This window comes from Brachyhypopomus gauderio, chromosome 4 (assembly GCF_052324685.1).
Source record: "Brachyhypopomus gauderio isolate BG-103 chromosome 4, BGAUD_0.2, whole genome shotgun sequence".
NCBI classification, from domain to species: Eukaryota; Metazoa; Chordata; class Actinopteri; order Gymnotiformes; family Hypopomidae; genus Brachyhypopomus; species Brachyhypopomus gauderio.
In genome coordinates, this window is record NC_135214.1 from 20,588,357 (window position 1) to 20,611,145 (window position 22,789).

General features: G+C 47.8%; 1 protein-coding gene across 2 annotated transcripts in view; it reads left to right on the plus strand.

Annotated features, from left to right (window-relative positions):
- Window positions 1-21,825, plus strand: part of lmx1bb (LIM homeobox transcription factor 1, beta b) — a 61,658-nt gene extending 39,833 nt beyond the window's left edge. For both annotated transcript variants that reach the window (XM_077002975.1, XM_077002974.1), the window contains 6 exons: window positions 10,931-11,163; window positions 12,924-13,099; window positions 13,283-13,360; window positions 13,897-13,963; window positions 18,001-18,159; window positions 20,442-21,825. In XM_077002975.1, the coding sequence (XP_076859090.1) occupies window positions 10,931-11,163; window positions 12,924-13,099; window positions 13,283-13,360; window positions 13,897-13,963; window positions 18,001-18,159; window positions 20,442-20,599 (871 nt within the window). In that variant the 3' untranslated portion in view covers window positions 20,600-21,825. The remainder of the gene's footprint in view (window positions 1-10,930; window positions 11,164-12,923; window positions 13,100-13,282; window positions 13,361-13,896; window positions 13,964-18,000; window positions 18,160-20,441) is intronic.
- The last annotated feature ends 964 nt before the right edge of the window (window positions 21,826-22,789 follow it).

Sequence of the window (22,789 nt, forward strand, 5' to 3'; positions counted from 1 at the left end):
GATTCATCTCTACACGGGCTAAGCTGCTTCTGCTCTGGGTGACCTCAGTTATGAGCTCAGACCTAAACCTGGTGGGTAAACAGATCCCACACCTTAGCCAGCTAGCATCTATATAATGAAGGGGTCATCCCTGCTAATTAAAACTTCAGTAAACACTCCTCCTCTTTCAGAGCATGGAACTACAGGCAGAGGAGAAACAGCGTACACACACACACACACACACACACACACACACACACACACACACACACACACACACACACACACACACACACACACTCACACACACACACACACACAAACAAACACATACACACACACACACACACACACACACACACACACACACACACACACACACACACACTCACACACACACACACACACACACACACAAACAAACACACACAAGGACATAGAAGCTTTTCTCTGGCTCTCTCCTCGGTCTGTAATCCACTATCTATTCATCCAGGGTAAACTCCTCAAGATGGACAGGGCCTGGTTGTGGGTGTACGGCGACTGGCTCCCCGAGACCCTGGATGGAGCTGAGGAATTTTTCATTAGTGAACAGCTGGGTCACAAGCGGCCTGAGAGCCATGTTAATATTGTGTAGGCCCACAGATTAGGCCCTGCTGAAAGGGACCAGCGCGTGATGCTCTTCACCGGATCTCGACTTTGCATATTTGCAGAGCCCGACTGAAGAACACCTCATATTACTGTTTGTTTTATTTCTTAGACGAAGACCCTCCAGGGGTCAATAGTAATTATAAAGCCCCTTGGCTCCAAGTGTTGCTATTTAACCACATCAGTGCCGATTAAATGTATTTATTTATTTATTTGTTATGCGCTTGCAAGCCTGAAAATGTTTTCTTGCACGTTCATAGGCACATTATTGAATTCTGTGTCTTTTTCCCGCACAACTTGAACGCTCTGTGAAAGTTCTCATTCTGAAGTGGTGGCTTCTGCCTGGCCCGTCAGCTAATTCTGAGTTCAGGAAGGCTGAAGACTGTCCTGTTTATTAGCCCAACTATATGTAGGCTGTTATGGCTCATAGCATATACATCTGATAGCTATTAGACTCATTACGAGCATCTCTGGCTATTTCAAAAGGCCGGTTAGGGAGGGATGTACAAGCATCCAGATGCCTGCACACAGTGAATGCCTGTAAGACCTCATGTGGCTTGGCCCAGAATGGCTCTCCGTAGAGTTATTAGCCTTATAAAACAGGTACATCACTGGAGAATTCATTCGGCCACTCTCTCTAAATACCCCACTCTGTCTAAATACCCCACTCTGTCTAAATACCCCACTCTCTAAATACCCCACTCGGGTTCTGTTGTTCCTCTCTTCGTGTCCCATGTGTAGGTGCCATTTTAGGATTCTAAACACGCACCCCCACTGCATTCATCCATTTTTATTATTATTTATTTTATTTCTGTTTTATTGTGTTATTTTAGTGAAGTATGAGAGGGAAAAAAAACTTTTCCTCTCATCTCTCTTTCTCTCCCACTCTCTCTCCCACTCCCCCTCCTCACTCTCTCTCTCTCTCTCTCTCTCTCTCTCTCTCTCTCTCTCTCTCTCTCTCTCTCTCTCTCTCTCTCTCTCTCTCTCTCTCTCTCACTTGTTCTCTCTGTGCCTTACACTCTTATTTGCAGTGTGTGTTGTAAAGATGTCTGGTGTCCTGCAGGGCGGGAATGGGCATTACCACAGGACTAGGGTTACAGGACTGCGGAGGTGGGGGGGGGTACTTCAGGCATGTCTGACAGGCTCCTATAACTCACACTGCCTTACACGCAGACGCGCCACTCGCCTGGGTCATGAGGAAACGTGTCAGTGAGTCTGGGATTCACCCAAGCATGAAGGAAATGCTGAGAATTTGGAGTTTTCAGGAATTTGGGGTTTTTTGCAGTATTCAGACGTTTTTCACCAGTATGACACCCTATGAGCCATAATTAATTTACATTTATATATTAAAATTCATTTTTCCTCATGATGATTTATTATTTGGCCATACCACTTTTGATTCAATTTTCTCTAATTCTGACCTCAGTTATTTTTTACAAAAATTTTTGGAAATTGGGGTTCACAATTTGGAATTCATGTAATTAATGGGAGGGCCCCAAAAGTCTCTCTCTCTCTCTCTCTCTCTCTCTCTCTCTCTCTCTCTCTCTCTCTCTCTCTCTCTCTCTCTCTCTTTCTCTCTCTCTCTCTCTCTCTGTCTCTCTTTCTCATGTTCTCATCTCCTTTTCAACAGCAATGAGTGGCATCACTGTCACTTTGTACATAGGAACTGCTGTGTGGCATTGAGCATGCTGGCTGAAGGGGTCCAGCTGATCAAACACGCTGTGTGTACCTGTCTGTCTGATCTCCCCGCAGCCCTGTGTGCTCAGCCTGCTCCGTGGGTCGCCCGCTCTCCTCTGTCCTTTTCTGCTCCCCTCCGTCCATCTTGGGCCTGTCTCTGAACACTGTCCTGTCTCTGAACACTGTCCTGTCTCTGAACACTCTTAGATTTCCCTGTGTATGATTTTAGGCAAAGAGCCTGTACTGTGTGAGGGATTCTAGTCAGTGTAATTTGTTGATATTCTCTCTCTCTCTCCCTCTCTCTCTCTCTCTCTCTCTCTCTCTCTCTCTTTCTCTCTGTCTCTTTCTCTCTGTGTCTCTCAGTCTCTCTCATACGTAGTTTGATTTGTGTTCTCTCAGGCTGTCACTGTTTCTCTTGGCTCCACTGCTAGGGTGAAGGTGTTGAAGTAGATGCAATAGCATGTTTAGACTAAGATAACTACTACGTCTTATCCTTGTTTATGAACCATCACGGATTACATCGGTTCAGTGGTGCAGACAGTGTAGTATTCTTTATGGTTATTATTAATATTTGTGATTTAGGGAAGTTGAACAATGAAACCATGTACAAAAATCACAACCCATGTGAACCTATTCTGTAATTTACAGTTCAGGGAGTCCGTGGGTCTCTTTGCCCTGTCTGACTGCACTTGTCTGGATGAATGTGCCAATGTGACAATGGACACGTCTACTAAAACAAAAACTGCAGCTTGCACGTTCAACAGTCCAGTCCAGAACACAATAAGGCATCATTTATATCCAGACAGTGTCCATGGCATAAATACTGTTCAGTAATAAATAGTTTGGTGTCAAACAAATACGACTAAAATGTCCCTGCAGTCATGCAGCTGTTTACATTAATACATAGAAAGCTTCTAAAAGTCAGAAGATAATAGTGTTGTACAATGAGCACACCTGTGGAGACTTATTTACTGAATCCATCATGGTGAAAGAGATGGTTGGAGAATGATCTCCATGGAGATGGTGAGTCATGGTGGGAGCCATGGGAGGATATAGCCGTCTTCCCACGGAGAAGTGCGGACGAGTCATGGGGCGAATGTGAGAGACGGAAGGAGTCTGCCAAGACCCTCTCGCTCTCGTGCTCCTCCGTGCTCCTCTGTGCTCCTCCGTGCTCCTCTCGTGCTCCTCTCGTGCTCCTCTCGTGCTCCTCTCGTGCTCTGAAGGAAAAGGCACCACTGAGCGTTTAGCAATAGTGTACATTCACCTCTCTAATGTGTCTTACTTTTACCTGCTGGGAGTTTAATTAAAAAACAAAGTGCCTCAATTTAAAGCTCATTACTATGCTAATTTTGTAAAGGGGGGAGGTGATTAAGCTGCTCTTAGAATGGACTTAAGTTTGCCCTGAGGACCTGGAGAAGATGTGGTCACGCTTCTATTTCCCTTCATTAGCTCAAACTGTAATTTCACCACACCAAAGAGAAACGCTGATACCAAACATTAATGGAGGACCATTTTCCTTATAGATTATTAAACAGGTTTTTGTTTTAATTAATATGGGATCTTTTCATTTTAATGAAACAGCATTTTTCGTGTGGTTAAACTTTAAGGACTTTAGTTATGATCTACTGCGTTTATAAAGCTAGCCCCACAAAATGGCTGACGGGACAGTTCAGCGTAGCCATAGGTTTGTTGTATTACTCTCCAGCCACCTAATGTAAAGACCAACCAACAGCGCTAACCATTGCTCAAGCCTCATTGCAGTAACATCCATATTTGTAGTATACTTTCCATATTACAGTAATGCTTTATCTTTGCTCTTCAGCGCTCGTTATTTTGGCAGAGTAGGAACAGTTCAGAGCTCATTATTTTGGTGGAGTAAAAGTTCTGGCCGTGTCCAGGTCCAGAAGAACTGCACAGAAAAAAGGAAAAGGAAGTGTTGTGGATGTTTAGCCGTGACCATGACACGGTGTAAGTGACAGGGCCTCACGTACAGCAGATGGCCTTCATTTGTCTTGACAAAGCATGTTTCCCAAAGCACGCGTACATGACTTAGTCGCAAATTTTACTGTGATTAATATGTGCAGGCATCATCTCACATGGCCCTCCAACGTCCCTCTAGTGAGAGGAGTGAGAGGACGTCCCCGTAGAATCTTCCCTGGAGGCTTTTGTCATGGCTCCCAGGTCCGAGTGGAGGGGATGTGCTCTAGATCTTTCCCTCTGGACCTGGGTTTACCCCCCAGGAGGAGTCTGTATCCAGGAGATGCACTGACTGGGCCAGGGGAAAGGAAAGGTCACAGAAGCCATGTAGCCTCTAAATCAGCAGTGCTGGACACCACGCCAGACTGGCTGGTAGCTCGGCGGGCTCCCGTAGCAGCGCCCTGACAAACCACCCCCCTCCACACCCCCCCCCCCCCCCCCCATGCCTTATCGCCCACGGCACTATGATTGACATGTTCCAAGCTCCTGAGCCCAGAGGGGGCCTTGGTTACAGAACGCCAGAGGGACTGTCTTCAAAGTGATCGTTTACAGCTGTTCTCCTGGGTAACCCTCATCCTCCTCTCCCTCTCTTTGATGAAGATGTGGTGACATAAGAGGCCATTCTGCCCTAAATTGTTATTGCCCCCCTCACTGGCGGCCGATGTTGCCCAACACTGTTTTCAGCAGAAAGTGAGAGGATAATAGGTGGGGCAGGCATGTGTTGCTAAGCGGAGGGTGATTATCCAAAGCCGCACCCCCCCCACACCTCGTCCCCTTCTCCAGACCTCCAGTCTTTTATCTCCCACTGCCTCCACCATCCTTATCTCCGAGGCAGAGGCATTGAGAGCAAGACTGTTCGTGGTGGGGGAGTCATTGGCAACATGTGGAGAAAGCTTCAAGATGTTGTCACACTTTAAGTTGCTCATAATCCGTTCAAAGGGAAGAGCACCCACTCCTCGGGTCCGGTCCGGTCCGGTCCGGTCCAGCTGCGCGGGGCTTGGCCTCGGACTCTTGGCCCGCTACTTTCCTCTTCCAGAAACATCTTCATCCAACCACGGCTGTCGGGCAGTCAGTGCACAGCAGTAGGTGGGCCCGTGCGTAGAAAGGTCCCACAATGCAAAGCGGGAATGCAGAAAAGGTCCTGACCAATGATCTGGGGCCTCTACATTTCTTAGTTGCTGTACCATCTTTTTTTCTGAATCTCCCATTTCATCCTCATTGATCTATGAACGCAGTAAATTATTTTATTTTACTCCAAGTTCCAAAAAATGTGTTACTTGTACATTCCATAAGAGGACATTTCTCAGGGAAAACATGTGTATCCCAGGGTGTGTGTGTGTGTGTGAGTGTGTGAGCGCAAACACAGTGAGTGACGAGCGATTGTGTGTGCGGATGAATGATTGGGGGCAGATAATGATCTCCCGGGGAGCTTTCCTGAAGTTATCTCTGGGGATTATCTCCGATTCTGCTCATGGTCTCCACGTCTAGGAGGGCCTGAATCAATATTGGCACTGTGCTGCTTGAACTGCGTCAGCTGATCCAAACGCCAGGACCTTATCTGCTAATCTGTGCGCTCAGGTGTTGGGAAGGGAGCGCGGAGCCTCACAACAAGCGAACATCGTGTCTTTGTCCATTTTTCTGCCTCTTTTTCCCCGTCCAGGCCTCCTTTCCCTTTTTCACTTGTTTTCGTTTCCTCACGTTTTCCTCTCACGTCAGGGGTCTACAGGAGGATCTGTCTCCACACTCTGGATCTGACACATGGCGTTCGGTCAGAGAGAAGGGAGTAGCTACAAATTGGCATCCACGCTGCTACTCAAATTCAAAAAGGTATAAAGGGAAAAGAAGCAAAAGAAAAAAGAAAAATAAACAAAGTGAGAAAGAACGCGCGATGGCGGTCTCGTTTTACACCTCTGGATCAAACGGTGTTGGGGCATCGTGAGGGAGCAGGAATGTCTCTCCAACATGATCTTCTGTTGTGTGTTGAGAAGCAGCAGGCTCTCTTATTGAGTTTGTAGAGAGGGGCATCTTAAAGCGGCCCAGATGTGAGCCTGCGTCTGCTCCCACCGTGCGGCCGCTCCGCTGGGCTTCTTCTGCCCTCCTGGCTTTCATCTCGAACTACGGAGCAGAAATCCTCTCCAGACCTGGCACGGCACCCGGGACGGCACGACGGCGTCCGTGCTGCTGTTTAAGGGGCTGTGCGGCGTGTCAGCGATGGTGGTAGCCGTGCTAACGGGGGGGGAGGTGGGTCACGGCCTGTCCTGCACGGGTGCGCTCAATGGCGATCCCGGGCCCCGGGCTGTTAATCAGGTAATGTTACGGGGGATTGAGAGTGGGTTGGCCTTAGCCTCCTCACACTGCGGTGTTGTTTTAAAGAGCATTCTTTCGGCGCTGAACTTGGAAAGGTATTAAAGTGGGATTAGGGGCTCCTCTACAATCCAGTGCTTGTGTCATTCACTGGGCCCTACTTCTTTCTCTTCCCCTCCCTCTCTCTCTCTCTCTCTCTCTCTCTCTCTCTCTCTCTCTCTCTCTCTCTCTCTCTCTCCCCCCTCTCCCCCTCACGGTGACCCCCTGCCTCAACCCTGTTTGATTGTGGCTAGCAGTGGGAGTTGAAGGGACTGTGGCTTTCAAAAGGAGAAGGAGGGGTAGGGTTAAATCCCTACTCCACTGCTCCCTGCTAATTCCCCTTGTTCCTCCAAGAAGGATTTACTTCTGGTGCCAGCCCAGTCAAAGGCTTTCTCTGCCCATCCGAAAAGTTTGCCGTGGCCTTCCTGCTGGGGTGTGGTTGCTATAGCAGGGGCGTCATGCGTGGCTATTCCATCTGACATCCTGCTGAGAATGTTGAGCAGAAGAGGTGCGGGGGGGGAGCACGGGCAAAAAAGTCCGGATTAGATTCCAGGACAAAGCCGGGACAGGAAGATTCCAGAAGGAGCCAATGGGAATTACAGCGGGAAAAATAATGCAAGGTGACAGAGAGGGGAAACAGAGAAATAATGGCTTACAAGATTAGAGCAGGAGGGTTAGAAAGGAGGAGATGGAGGAAAGAAAGGGATGAATAAGAATGTTTTCATTTGGACGAGTAGGATCAGGAGAGAGCAGAGCGGAGAAGTGAGCAGACCGGTCCAGGAAGTGTCACAACAGAACAATCCAGGAAGTGTCACAATCCTAAAGGGTCATTTCCTGCTCGTATGCCGCTTTTTCAAGCTTGCTCTCTGAGGCGGGGATGCCAATCATTAAATAAACATTTGATCTGGACCTGTGGGCTGGATCATGACAGATTCATCACCCGTGAGTCTGACGTGGCCTTCATGTAATAATGCAGCCGGGCCAGAGCAAGTGTGAATACTTCATTACAAATCATAGAGGACATTTTGGATGTTAATTCACAAATTTCAAATGTTTTTTGCGTCAAATCATAAAATTATTTCTTGTGACTTCATTTTCCAAAACATTTTTTTTGGCATTACACTTACTGGGTTTGATACTGAGCTTGTGGCACTTTTAGAGACAATTTGACTATAATTTGGAAAAGTAAGAGTTTGAGGATACATCTGATGAATGAATAGGGAGTAACCATAAAACTATTAAATCAGTCTAGGGCATTTCAATCAAAATGACTTTCTTTTTCTCTCTCCTTCAAACACACACACACACACACACACACACACACACACACACACACATGTATACTCACTCATTTTGATATACATAGCCAGGGAGCAGCATTTTTTGTGAACTGAACAGAATTGTTGATATGCCAAGGTTTCTGACTTTTCCTTAAAGGATTAACATTTTTCCATTGTCAAAAATAATCTCCTAATCTTCTTAATGTTTTGTAATAAATCAAAGATTATCAGCTTTCAAAATTCCTGACAATGCCAATATTCGTATTATTGTTGTCTTGTTAAGCTATAAATGTGGCCAAACATTGAGCTCAGAGCAGTTTACTTTAGAGAGTATTTATAAAAACACATTATATTCATTCATATCTTTAATCACAAAATAAATACATTACCCATTGTACATAAAGTAAGATGGAAGATCAGAAAATGTCAGGGTATTTTCCCTCTGAACAACGGACTACACATGGGTTTAATTACCTCAAATGACAGGGTAAAGACAAATATGACAAATAAATGCACACGCTAGCCACAAAAGAAAATACCATACAAAGAAAACACAAACATTAATACAGCTGCCCACCACAAATGCTGGGCCCAACACACGGGTTATATCAATATCCCAATCAGCGTTTTACAAAGACATTATCATCACAATGGTGGCCTGTGCTGCCCTGTGGCCCCATATTTACCCATATTCATCACTGTCGTCCAGCCTCACCCACCCTCATCCACCTTATCCACCCTCATCCACCCTCACCCACCCTCACCCACCCTCATCCACCTCACCCACCCTTATCCACCCTCACCCACCCTTATCCTGTCTTATCCTTCCGCAGAGGATGGTGATGGGCGTTCAGTTTCCCTGCCACTCTGTGTCTCTCTGTTTCTCTCTCTCTCTGCCTCTCTCTCTCTCTCTCTCTCTCTCTCTCTCTCTCTCTCTTACTCTCTCTCTCTCTCTGTTTCTCTCTCTCTCTTTCTCTCTCTCTCTCTCTCTCTCTCTCTCTCTCTCTCTCTCTCTTACTCTCTCTCTCTCTCTCTCTCTCTCTCATCAGGGCGGGGTAGATAGAGATGAACACTGAAGCAGCTGTTCTTCCAGCCTCAAGCAAACAAAAGCGCTGGTGCTAATAAATCAGCCCTGATGGGCTGGATGGTATAGCGCTCTCTCTCTCTCTCTCTATCTCTATCTCTCTCTCTCTCTATCTCTCTCTCTATCTCTCTTTCTCTCTCTCTTTCTCACACACACACACACACTCTCTCTCTCTGTCTCTCTGTCTCTCTCTCTCTCTCTTTCCCTCTCTCTCTCCTCGTACACCGACTCCACCCGCCTGCTCCATGCTATGACAGTAACCTCCATCTTGGTGCTCAGGGCCCAGGCGGGGTACACCACTGCTACGCCTCGCCTTTGAATGAAACACAAAAAGATGTTATCCATGACATCCCCCCATGGAGGAAATGAAGACCACGGAGGCAACTGAGATTTCCGCAAAAAATGTGAACAGCTATGGGTGACGTGAAAAGGAGATACCGTTACCTAGCAATGGTCGATATGCTGGAGCAGTCATGGATGTTGCGTTGCTTGGGGATTGAAGGGGTTTGAGATATAGTGGTTGTTGGGCTGAGTTCTGTGTTCAGAATGAATATTGCCATGATTGCCAAAGTGCTGGTCAGTGATTGACTTGACTCTAAACTGACATAACAGAAATGAATCAAAGCAGACTTCATACATCACCTGCTAATTTTAATATTAGCGGATCAGGTGAATGTTTGACTCAGTATGCAATAAATAAAGCTCATATCATCCCACGCGCTCACAAATGAAGGCGATTCTGGTATGCAGGGATATATCTGCAGCTCCACGCAGTAGCTGGTGACACGTTACCATCTTACAAGGAATTGCTTCCAGTTGCATCCACATTGTCCCAGTGGCGGTGGGGCCTGTCTAATCACTGCCCTGAATGGGCCTAAGCCGTTAGGGTTGTGGGCCCTTGCTGCTGATTGAGGTTTGCTGGTGCGTTTGGGCTGGCCGGCGAGCATGCACTTCCTCTGATTGGACTCTGCTGAGCCGTTGAGAGGTTATCCAGGATGCTTTAACAGATGAGCCGCTGTCAAAGGAGATCACCCAGGGACTTAGCAACACACCCTCTGCCCCCTTAATCACTGCACCGTGATGGACAACCACACATAGAGACATTGCTCAACACTGCAAATCCAGCACAAATTCCAGTACATTTCTTAGTTCCGAAACACAGTGGACCAGATTCATAAAACTTTATGGTAACCACGTTATGACATGCACAGCATGCTTAATTCCTATTAACAAATACTTAGTTCCTGTTCATAAAGTTACCATAGTAATAATTAGCACACTTGGTATGGACTTACCAGTTAAATTCACCTGTGTCCTTGACTAATTAATCACCAAATTCAATACATAAATGAGGCTAGGTGATTTTGGCAAAACTTTGTAGCATTCTGATGTCCTGCTCAAACACACCAGCTCGATCTTCAACTGCTGTACTTCATCGTCATGCTCAGACCAAACAGTGGCTTTTAAATAAAATAATTTTGTAGAATTTCTTTCACAATAACAGATTTTTGTTGATGACTTGCATGTGTGACCATTGTTAGACAAAAGCTCTAATGGCGTTTCACAACATATTGTTGGGTAGGTTCAGGTGGTATTTTTTGCCGAGCGGTGTTCTATTACGTATCGCTAACATCTTATTTGATAATGTGGCAAAATTATGTGAATGGTAAAATATGCCAGCACTCCACATTTATGAATGAGGAAATGTGCTGCAGTTGTAGTGTATACGGTTAACGTCACGGTTAACGTCACGGTTAACGTCACGTTAACGTCACGGTTAACGTCACGGTTAACGTCACGCCAAACCTGGAGGTCTCGTCAATTTACCCCAGTATGTGGAGTGACACCTCTGCTGAGCACTGAAAGTGAAAATGAGACTCCTGACCACAGTCCCCCCTCCACCCCCCCCTCCACCACCCTCCACCCCCCTCCTGTCTCCCCTCAGACTGTTTGCCACTAAGTGCAGCGGATGTCTGGAGAAGATCGCGCCCACAGAGTTTGTGATGCGTGCGCTGGAGTGCGTCTACCACCTTGGGTGTTTCTGCTGCTGCGTGTGTGACCGCCAGCTACGCAAGGGAGACGAGTTCGTGCTGAAGGACGGCCAGCTTCTCTGCAAGAGCGACTACGAGAAGGAAAAGGAACTGCTGGGATCCGTCAGCCCGGACGACTCCGACTCGGGTGAGTGTTGCTCGCAGTGCCCAGCCGGACAACACGGGGTGTCATCGCTGAGGATGGAGGGGTGGAAACAGGCGGTCTGCCCCCCCCCCCCCCATTTCATCCCGGAGAGGTGTAGCCAGGATTGAGGAGAGTTGTGGGCGTGGTGATTGAGGGGAGTTGTGGGCGTGGTGATGGAGTTGTGGGCGTGGTGATGGAGTTGTGGGCGTGGTGATGACTCGGTCTGGTGACGAGCGGGCAAACCTGCTGGAAAACATTATAGCAGTGAACGTAGGAGAGTGACAGGCGAGGTTTTGGGATCTGTTCAGCAGCAGGCCTTACCGCCCTCCACCTACTCCACCCCCCACCTACTCCACCCCCCACCTCCGCCTCATCCCTGCCTCCATATGTCTCTCATTTGAGCACACACACTCATGTCAAGAGAGTTGTCAGACGCTCCGGGAGGCCTGCGTCAACTTTTACAGATATTTGTTCCAGCTCGGGGCCTCGATCAGGTGGGCTGCAGGAGTGAAGACTCCTTACTGAACTCCTGCCCCGACAGTGCAGTTGGAAGGAGGCGAACACGACGGTCACCCTGAAGCTACTGTGAAGCGAGGTGAAAGTCAAGGATGTCAATGAGAGAAAGGACACAAGCAGTGTATTTGCATCTCCCAGCCATCCCCCTAAAGGGCCAAACCTTTCACCAGCCTAATCAACACTCCCCACTGATATGGTTCAAACCACTAGACCCAAATGGGGGGGGGGGGGGGGGGGGGGGCTCAGGGAAATAGTCTCCCAGGGACCACGGCCATTACTCGGGTTTTTAACTTTTGAACCGTGCCGTGTCATGGAGTTCGACCCATTTTCTAATTATGATTATTATTCTATCAAACATAAGCTGATTTGGCTTATTAGATGAAACCTCCATCCACTGAACAATAAAGCCAATCCCCCACTTGGCTATTATAATTACAGCAGGAGAGCCAGCAGCCATTTCGTTTAGATGGCACATTAGCACGACCTACTGAGAGAGATTACCATGACACAGGAAGGGTTTGATTGAGCGCCTGCGGATCACACATATTATCATCGTCTAATTGAGACACTATGATTAGTTCATATGATGAAATAACATCATAAGGATTTTGGTTTAAAAAGTCATAATGTGAACAGAGATATTGGATATCCGGTCTCACACTGGGAGAAAGATTTTTAACACCTGGTAAAGTTAGTTGAATAGTTCAGTAGTGATTTTCTTAAATAGTATGTATCAGTCTTTTCAATCCACATTCAAGTTCAGCGTTTTTTACATTATGAGTCTGGTGTCCTAGTGGACATGGTTATTGACTAGTTGCCTATAGACTTTGTGGTTTTCACATCTATTTCACTTTTCCCATATGTGGACAAGTTATGTGTTCAAATGTTCCCTACAGTATAGCATCCATTATGTGTAGGATTCTTATCAAAGATTTATTCAATGCAAAATAAGCAAAGCTGTGCACTATTAATTATAAATGACACGATGTCCACCGCAGTGACAGATGTGCATATTTCATAGTGCTTTGCAAATCACAGCTACAGCCTTGCAATGGATGTAGCCTTTTCTTTCAGTAATAAATTGATAACAAAAGTATTAAAACCACATGTGTCTCCTTTCATTATGAATGCACTGTGTCTGAATCTCCCAAAATTGAAAAGAACAAAAACATATATTCATCAATAGGCAAAAAGTTGCAGACTTTGAGAAATGTGCTGATTCCTGTCAATGACGGATCTGTCCCCAGAGAAGAGTGAGGACGAGGAACTAGATATCAAGCCAGAGAAGGGCTCTGGAGGCCCGGGCAAAGGGGATGATGGGAAAGACCCCCGGAGACCCAAGAGGCCACGCACCATCCTCACTACACAGCAGAGGCGTGCCTTCAAGGCCTCCTTTGAAGTGTCCTCCAAACCCTGTCGGAAGGTGAGCTGTTTACGTCCACAGATCCGCTAATACGCCGATAGCAAGCGAAACTGACAACGTAGGGGTCTAGCCTGTCTCATTCATTCTTTGACGTCCATATTAACTGAAAAGGGAAATAAAACATTTTGATGTTCAGCAGTTGTTGGATTTATCTGAGTGTCTTGCTGATTTCTTCTGGTCCAGGTACGAGAGACTCTGGCTGCTGAGACGGGCCTGAGTGTGCGTGTGGTTCAAGTGTGGTTCCAGAACCAGAGAGCTAAGGTGAGCCCTCACAAAGCGCCCTCTGTCCATCACCCAGTGTTCGACCCATGAGTCTGGTGATGTGCAGTCAGCCAGCAGATAAGACAGCAATCTGTGAGTGATCCTCCCGCCATGGTGCTGGTGGTGAAGACCTCCACAGACTGCCAAAAAGGAGCAAGGCCAGCCTGATAGAGACAGCAAATCTCAGCCGCTATCTGCCTCCGGCTTAACCTCTCGCTGCATTCCACCAAAACCTCCCAGCCAGCCTGGAGAGCGATGCACTCACATCCATCCCACTTTTACGTTAGTGTCTGAAACCCACCTCCATGCTGCGATGCTATCTTCAAAAGCCCCAGGATAATATAATGCACTCCACTAGACGGCTGTGTAGTTCAAGCAGAGGTGAACAACAAGCAGCATCACTTTTTTTTACTTTAACTGAGGGAAGAGAGAGGAGCAGGGGTTTTAGTTAGGGTTAGGGTTAGGGTTAGGGTTAGGGGAGCTGGTGTGGAGATGCCCAACGTTTCCTGATTGCAGCTTTATCTGTGTGTTTTCAGATGAAGAAGTTGGCACGACGACAGCAGCAGCAACAGGAACAGCAGAACTCACAGAGGCTGGGCCAGGGTACGCCACACACACCCCACACACATACCCCACACACACGCCTCACCCACGCCACACACACCCCATAAACATACCCCACACCCACCCCACACACACCCCTCACCCACCCCACATACACGCCACACACACCCCACACACACGCCACACACACCCCTCACCCACCCCACATACACACCACACACACCCCACACACACGCCACACACACCCCTCACCCACCCCACACCCACCCCACACACCTCACACACACACCACACACACCCCACACACATGCCACACACACCCCACACACACGCTACACACACCCCACACACACACACACACACACACACACACACCACACACACACGCCACACACACCCCACACACCCACCACACACACCCCGCAAACACACCCCACACACACCCCACACACCCACCACACACACCCCGCAAACACACCACACACACCCAGCACACACCCCGCAAACACACCACACACACCCCGCAAACACACACCACTCACATGCCACACACACCCCACACACACGCCACACACACCCCACACACACCACACACATGCCACACACACACCACACACACTCCACACACATGCCACACACACACCACACACACTCCACACACATACCCCACACACATGCCACACACACCCCCACACACACACCCCACACACACATGCCACACACACCACACACACCACACACATGCCACACACACACCACACACACTCCACACACATACCCCACACACATGCCACACACACCCCCACACACACACACACCCCACACACACACCACACACATGCCACACACACCACACACATTCCACACACATACAACACACACCACACACACACGCTACACACACCCCACACACACCCCACACACACATCACACACACCCCACACACATGCCACACACACGCCACACACATGCAACACACACCACACACACATGCCACACACACGCCACACACACCCCACACACACACACCACACACACCCCCACACACACACCACACACACCCCACACACACCACACACACACACCACACACACCCACACACACACACCCCACACACACACCACACACATGCCACACACATCACACACACCCCACACACATGCCACACACACGCCACACACACCCAGCATCCTCACACCACACACACCCCACACACACACCACACACACCCCACACACACCCAGCGTCTTCCAAGGTTTCTGACAGTCGGTTAGTCATCAGGTAGAGTCCAATGGGTGTCAGTGTGGGTTTTGTGTTTGGAACCAGAGACCTTCCATCCTCTCCTTCTTGCTCTGGTCCCGATGCGTGGTCCCGCAGTCCTGACCACCCTTGAGCAGACGCTGACGCTGACCCCTGTCAGCTGTGGGGGGGGAGCATCCTGGGGTGTGTGGGAGTGCACGTGTGGATGTGCAGTGTGTGGGAGTGCACGTTTGGACATGGAGTGCTTAATTTACGACGCAAGCACATTGAAGCTGCTTGAACTCTGACCCATCCACCCAGCTCCGCCCACTCCGTCCCTCCCTAGCAGGCCGGCGTTTCATGTTGCCTAGCAACCTGCACTCTCTCTGTGATCTGCACGATGCTCGATGCGGCAGTCAGAGATCTGTTACACGTTTCGTGTGCCCACGGGGTGACCCGTTCTAACCCTAGATCTGTTACACGTTTCGTGTGCCCACGGGGTGACCCGTTCTAACCCTAGAACTGTTACACGTCTCGTGTGCCCACGGGGTGACCCGTTCTAACCCTAGATCTGTTACACGTCTCGTGTGCCCACGGAGTGACCCGTTCTAACCCTAGATCTGTTACACGTCTCGTGTGCCCACGGGTGACACGTTCTAGGCCAGAAGGCATCGTTGGATTGTTCATTTGGTTTGAGCCATGCAAAAACTGGAGACGAGCAGTAAAATGATCTTTTATGTAATGTTCCTTATATTTTTAGGTTTAAAAGGGCTTGTATGTCAAGTTAAAAGTTAATGTGTTGTTGAAAAGACCCAAGCAAGCTCCCTTGACAGCTGGTCTGACCCTCTGGGGAGAGGATGATGAGGGTTAGTCTTTGGAGGGAGATAAATTGTTTCTCTATAGCTCAGAGCTTTAATTCCTGTAAAAATATTTATTGTTGCACTCTCAGAAAAAAAAAATAGTCATGATTCATTTGTGCTTGCTGCTCTTTGTAGTTGCCTTTGAATCATGGTTGATGGTCTTCGTGATAAAAGTCAAGAAATCCATTTGGAATGATTTGAGAGCTCATCCAGCAGCAAATATTCAAAGAGTCTGATTGTAGTGCTGAATTGAACGTGATTCGTGTAATATTGAGACATGCTAATGGTATCATAGCATGTGGCTAATTACATTGCACTAATGCACAGAATGTATAACCAACCATACTGGTAATGTTAGCAAACTTGTTTTACTGTAAAGCAAAACACGATTAAAGGTATGAGCAGAAAGTAAATTTAGATTTAAGATCCCTAAAGAGATAAGATAAGAAGCACGCATGTCTGTTGTACAACAGAAAAGCTGTTCTTGCTCTCTTTACTTTGGGGAAATCCCAAAGCTTATATTGACATTTTACTGCTGAGTAGAAACCCTTGTACCTTCCCCGCTGGAAAGTCATAATCCGGAGATCATTGAATCATCTTCAGCTATAAACCAGGAGTAATAATACTTTTATTTTATAGACCAATGTTAGACTATCCTCATGGTGCATCCAGTTATGAGCCTTTTCACAAACTCGGCTGTAAAAATGAAGGTGTGGGGAGGGATGCGGAGTGAACCGCAGAATCGTAGAGTCATCATATTGGCACAAGTTCATAGTTTCACTTTTCCAAAGTCTGACAGATGGAGGGAGGGTCAGCAGTTCTGTGATCTCCTGCTATGTACCGTTGCCTCTCTGTCATTCTGATTGGATAATTCATGCTGTTGAGGTAGATGGCGAGCTCTTATTGGTCATGGGACTGTATCTTTGTCAAGCAGAGACATGGAGGAAGATGAACTTGTAATGGTGCTCATGAGACAGTCAGGCGTGGGTGTGCTGACCCGGTGGTCCGAGACATTGAGCATCTGCTGAAATTAGACTCCCCCTGAGGGAATATTGAGATAGCCTGGAGTAGATACACTGATGTCATCATAGAGTCAAGCAGGAAAGTGCCATCAGAGCCAGAGTTTTTATGTTGTCAGATATGTTAACATAAACAGTATCCATCATGCTTATCAGCTTTAGTTTTCCAGATGTGTAGTTGAAAACAGATTATTATGCAATAATTAAAACTAGGAAATATATTTACTATAATTTACAGGCTAATATGTTCTCGTCAGCCGTGTATAAACTAGTCAACACATTTACATATTCATAATTTAATAACACAAGTAAGCAATATGTATACATATTGACTGTCATTCCAAAACAACATAAAATGCTTTTGGTCGGAATTGAGACAAGATGTAATGGAAACTTGTGGAACTCTTTCAAAATGAATCTCAGAAGTCGTTCTCGCAAGAGCTCACCACTCTAAAGGAGACAGCTGAAATGAAGGGCTCTGGTCTGAAAGCCACAGGAGCCATTCCTGGCCCTCAGTGATTCATGGAGCATTTCTCCATAGTGAGGATCTAGGAGGATCTTCAACTGCTCCACAACAAGAGTGTTTCTTGTTTGTTGGTGTTTCATGGAGTTCAGTAAGATTTTGAAAGCAGACAAACGCTTTGTTCCAGATTTTTGAAGAAATGCCATTTCCATGTCCCAAGAACCTTTTGCCCCCCACAGATGGACAATATATGTTTTGCATTAACTATAGTTACCTAACTGGCTGGACATGTGTGTATAGAAATCATACCTTCAGGGCAGCATTTAAAAAGAAAGAAAGGAACCATTTGAGACGTAAGAGCTGCTCTCAGCGTTGAGAGATCTTAGCCTGGTATTTTCCGTTATCCAGTGGAATGTCTCATGGAGATTTATAAGAAGATCTGCTGATGTTTCTCATTCTCAGCATGTTGCATGTTTTTGTTTTTTCCCCATCCAGAGGTGATGTCCAATCGGATGGAGAGCATGATGAACTCCTACACGCCATTGGCTCCTGCCCAGCAGCAGATGGTTGCCATGGAGAATGGCTACACAGCCGATGCCTTCCAGCAGGGCCTCACTCCTCCTCAGATGCCCGGAGACCACATGAACCCATATGGTGAGAAGAACCAGGATACCAGCACCCTCCCTCATCCACCCTCATCCACCCTCATCCTCCTCCCCCTCCTCCACCCTCCTCCCCCTCCTCCACCCTCATTCTCCCTCCTCCACCCTCATCCACCCTCCTCCACCCTCATCCTCCTCCCCCTCCTCCACCCTCCTCCCCCTCCTCCCCCTCCTCCACCCTCATTCTCCCTCATCCACCCTCCTCCACCCTCCTCCCCCTCCTCCACCCTCATTCTCCCTCATCCACCCTCATCCACCCTCATCCTCCTCCCCCTCCACCCCCCTCCTCCACCCTCATTCTCCCTCATCCACCCTCATCCACCCTCCTCCACCCTCATCCTCCTCCCCCTCATTCTCCCTCATCCACCCTCATCCACCCTCCTCCACCCTCATTCTCCCTCATCCACCCTCATCCTCCTCCACCCTCATTCTCCCTCATCCACCCTCATCCTCCTCCACCCTCATTCTCCCTCATCCACCCTCATCCTCCTCCACCCTCATTCTCCCTCATCCACCCTCATCCTCCTCCCCCTCCACCCCCCTCCTCCACCCTCATTCTCCCTCATCCACCCTCATCCTCCTCCACCCTCATTCTCCCTCATCCACCCTCCTCCTCCTCCCCCTCCACCCCCCTCCTCCACCCTCCTCCACCCTCCTCCACCCTCATCCACCCTCATCCACCCCTCCACCCCTCCACACTCCTCCTCCCTCCTCCACCCTCCTCCACCCGCCTGGTGTTTGGACCGGAGCGCCATGTGCTTCAAAGCGCAACCATACTGCAACACTCTTACCCCCCCCACCACCCCATCCATCCCCAAAGCCCTCCACCCTCCTCCACCCCCCTCCACCCCTCCACCCTCCTCCACACCCCTCCACACTCCTCCACACTCCTCCACCACTCCACACTCCTCCACACTCCTCCACACTCCTCCACCCCCCTCCACCCCTCCACCCTCCTCCACCCCTCCACCACACTCCGCCACACTCCTCCACCACTCCACCCCTCCACCACACTCCTCCACCACTCCACACTCCTCCACACTCCTCCACACTCCTCCACCCCCCTCCACCCCTCCACCCTCCTCCACCCCTCCACCACACTCCTCCACACTCCTCCACCACTCCACACTCCTCCACACTCCTCCACCACACCACACTCCTCCACACTCCTCCACCACTCCACCCCTCCACCACTCCTCCACCCCTCCTCCACACTCCTCCACCCCTCCCCAAAAGGAAGATGCATTTACAGACCCATCAATTTATTGTTGAAGTTTCCCAGCCAAATGAATGCAGCATGTTGGACTCTCCCCGCCCGGCTCCCTTCTTCAACAATTCCCACACCAGCAATCATCTGCCCCCCCCCCCCCCCCCCCCGTGCGGGGGGGCCTGATGCTGTATTCTGTTATGCTTTGTGACAGTGTTCATTGGCTAGCATATAAAAAAGTCAGAAGATGAACTGTGGTGAAACATAAACAGAAGAGTGGTTAACCCTGATGGGTGACTGTCTAATTACTGCAGGAGTCTGTGTGTCCACTCACAAAACACCGTACAATAAGAAATGTAGATCTTCCTTCAATTATAAGCCTTCGAAAGATATGCTATGATTCTTGTTTCCTTCTTTTTTGTATGGATAAGCATCCTTAAGGTAGTAATATTAAAGGGACAAACAGTTCCAGTAATTCTCTTATGGCCCATGTTCTCAATATTATTGACATATTAACTCAGCGATTAAGTATTGCTTGCATAGATTGTTTGGTCACAGATAAACGACGAACAGGTCCCTGCTGGCTTGTCATCCATTCACTTTAATAGCAAGGCCCCAATCCCCAGTTTCATCACACTCCATCTCAGGGTTTATGGCAACACAACAGGAAGCAGGCGGGCCTGCCAGCTCATTAAAAAACCATGGCCCATCAACCTGTCACTGTCTTGTGTAATGGTGTCATTAAGAATGAGACCCAGTATTAAACCAAACTGTGCCCACAAGGAAAATGACAGAGTTGGAGATTAGCGCAGATGACAGAGTTGAAGATTAGCCCATTTACTATTTGCTAGGGCATTCATCAGACTCGCCCATACTCCAGTTAAACAAACTCTGGTTGGTATCTAAATGCCTTTCCCTTCTCCATCACATGACAAGGGCTATCATCACAATGTCTCAAATTTGTCGAAACTATTAGAAAAGGTTAGGATATGTAGTATGTGGTCACTTGGATTAACTTATAACAATGGTTTTACCACTCTTTAATCAACCTCCTAATGTTTCTACAGGAAATGACTCCATATTCCATGATATCGACAGTGACACCTCTTTGACCAGCCTGAGTGACTGCTTCATGGCCTCCTCAGAAGCAGGCTCCCTGCAGGCACGGGTGGGAAACCCCATAGACCGACTCTACTCCATGCAGAACTCGTATTTTGCCTCGTGAAAGCTGAGGTGGACAGGGATGAGCGAGTGTGGGTTCCCTCCCTGTGACTCCCTGCTCTTCACTACATGCCTCAGAACCAAGAACTCCCAGCAGAGCTTAGGAAAGACCTCTTCCATGGACAAAAGGCCAAAAAATGGGGCCAAAAATCTAGAAAGCATAGAACTTGACAAGCGGTCCTTGTTACTCAGTAGTGAAATGTGCAGCTCAGTTTTCTGAAGCTGACAGACTTTTTCTAGGTCTTCTGTAGATTGTTTGTACATGACTTTTGTCGAAGTAACACTCGACTCTTTGACATTCATTTATGGAAAAAGAGTATTGATGTATAGTTCAAAGCCACTAAAGCCACAAACCTCAGTCCACAGCATCTTGCCAAGGAAGGCTGAAGATCAAGACACAAAGCTCCCAATGCATGAACCCATATTCTTTGTGAAAATGACATTGAAAAAGAAAATCTTTAGAAAATAGATGGAAAAAAATCTTGTGTTGTTGAGATGTTTAAATGTGATGTGTGGACACTCATAATTTCTCTTTTCATTAGGTTCAGCATTTCTATCACTTTAATAGGTTTAGCTTTGAAAGTGGATTTAGAAGTGGTGGCAAGAGGCAGAATGTATAGTCAAAGTGTATTTGTGTGTGTGAGAGAAAGAGAGGAAGGGTGTGTGTGTGTGTGTGTGTGTGTGTGTGTGTGTGTGTGTGTGTGTGTGTGTGTGTGTGTGTGTGTGTTTGACAAAACATGTGTGTGTGTGTGTGTGTGTGTGTGTGTGTGTGTGTGTGTGTGTGTGTGTGTGTGTGTGTGTGTGTGTGTGCGTAGTCACCTTTCTCTGTGTGTGTATGTGCTTCAGTGTGTTCTAGTTGAAAGACCATAAGAGATGGACAGTGAGTGATCTATCCTTGTGTAAATATATATGTTTCCTGAACAAATCAGTTGTGCATGTTCAAATGGAGATCATTCTATTTATTTAACTAAAACATGCTCTTGAAGGTACTTAAACAAGAAAAGCTTTATTTAAAAAGGAGAAAATCATGTCAATAGTTGAAGCATTATCACAGCTCATGTGTACATCATATTATCCTGAAACACCCCCCCTCTCCAGCTAAGAGGTGCACCCACACGGTGCTATTTATTTGTTACAAACCCTAAACTTGTCAAAAATACATTTCCAAATGTGAACACTGCTAAATTACCAAAGTTTGTTGGTACGATGAATAAACTCAATTTCTCCTGATTTTCAAGTTTCTTTTGTGTAAAGATTTTCAAGATTTTAATGTGGATTAGTAGGAAATTAATGACAATTAATGACAAGATGTCATAAACAAAAGAACTGCAAAGTATGAATTTAAAATAAGGGATGAGGGGGTTGCAGAAACCAGGTTCCTTCTTCACAGATCTTGGCAGCAGTGCGAGGCTGAGGGTCGTGTCCAGTCTGAACCCATCTGCACACTTGTTCAGGTCTAAGAGCTGTAAAATATGGCCAGGTAGACAACACGTACACACAGCTGTAAATCTTCAACCCTACCAAAGATCTGGAAGAGCAAGACACCCAAGCCAGTAACAGTCATTACACACACACACACACACACACACACACACACACACACACACACACACACACACACACACACACACACACACACATACACACACACACACACGCACACACACACACACACACACACACACACACACACACACACACACACACACACACACACACACACATGTACACATACACACACACACACACACATGTACACACACACACACACACACACACACACACACACACACACACACACACACCACCAGTGCCAACAGCACGGCCGTCCGCAGCTGGGCAGTGAGTGAAGGTTGTGTGATCTGTTCCTCTGCACTTGAATGCTCCATAAATTAATCCCACTTGGTGCCTCTTGGACTCCTTAACCCACCTCACACTGGAGGTGATCTCCAGCGGCCCAGCTCTGCAGCGAGCACGCCCCCCGCCGGCATGGCCGCCGGCTGATCACACAGCGGTATATCTCCTCCCTTATCTCCCCCTCATCTGCCACCGCAGGTGTTGGTAGGTGTGGTCATCTGTCTTGTCCGCGTCAGGGCACGCCTCGCAGATCCTTCACAAAAGCCCCTCCGCACGGGCGAGGTGCTGGGAGCGGGAAACACTTGCTGTCACACGCTGACCCCTGCGTGACCTCGCT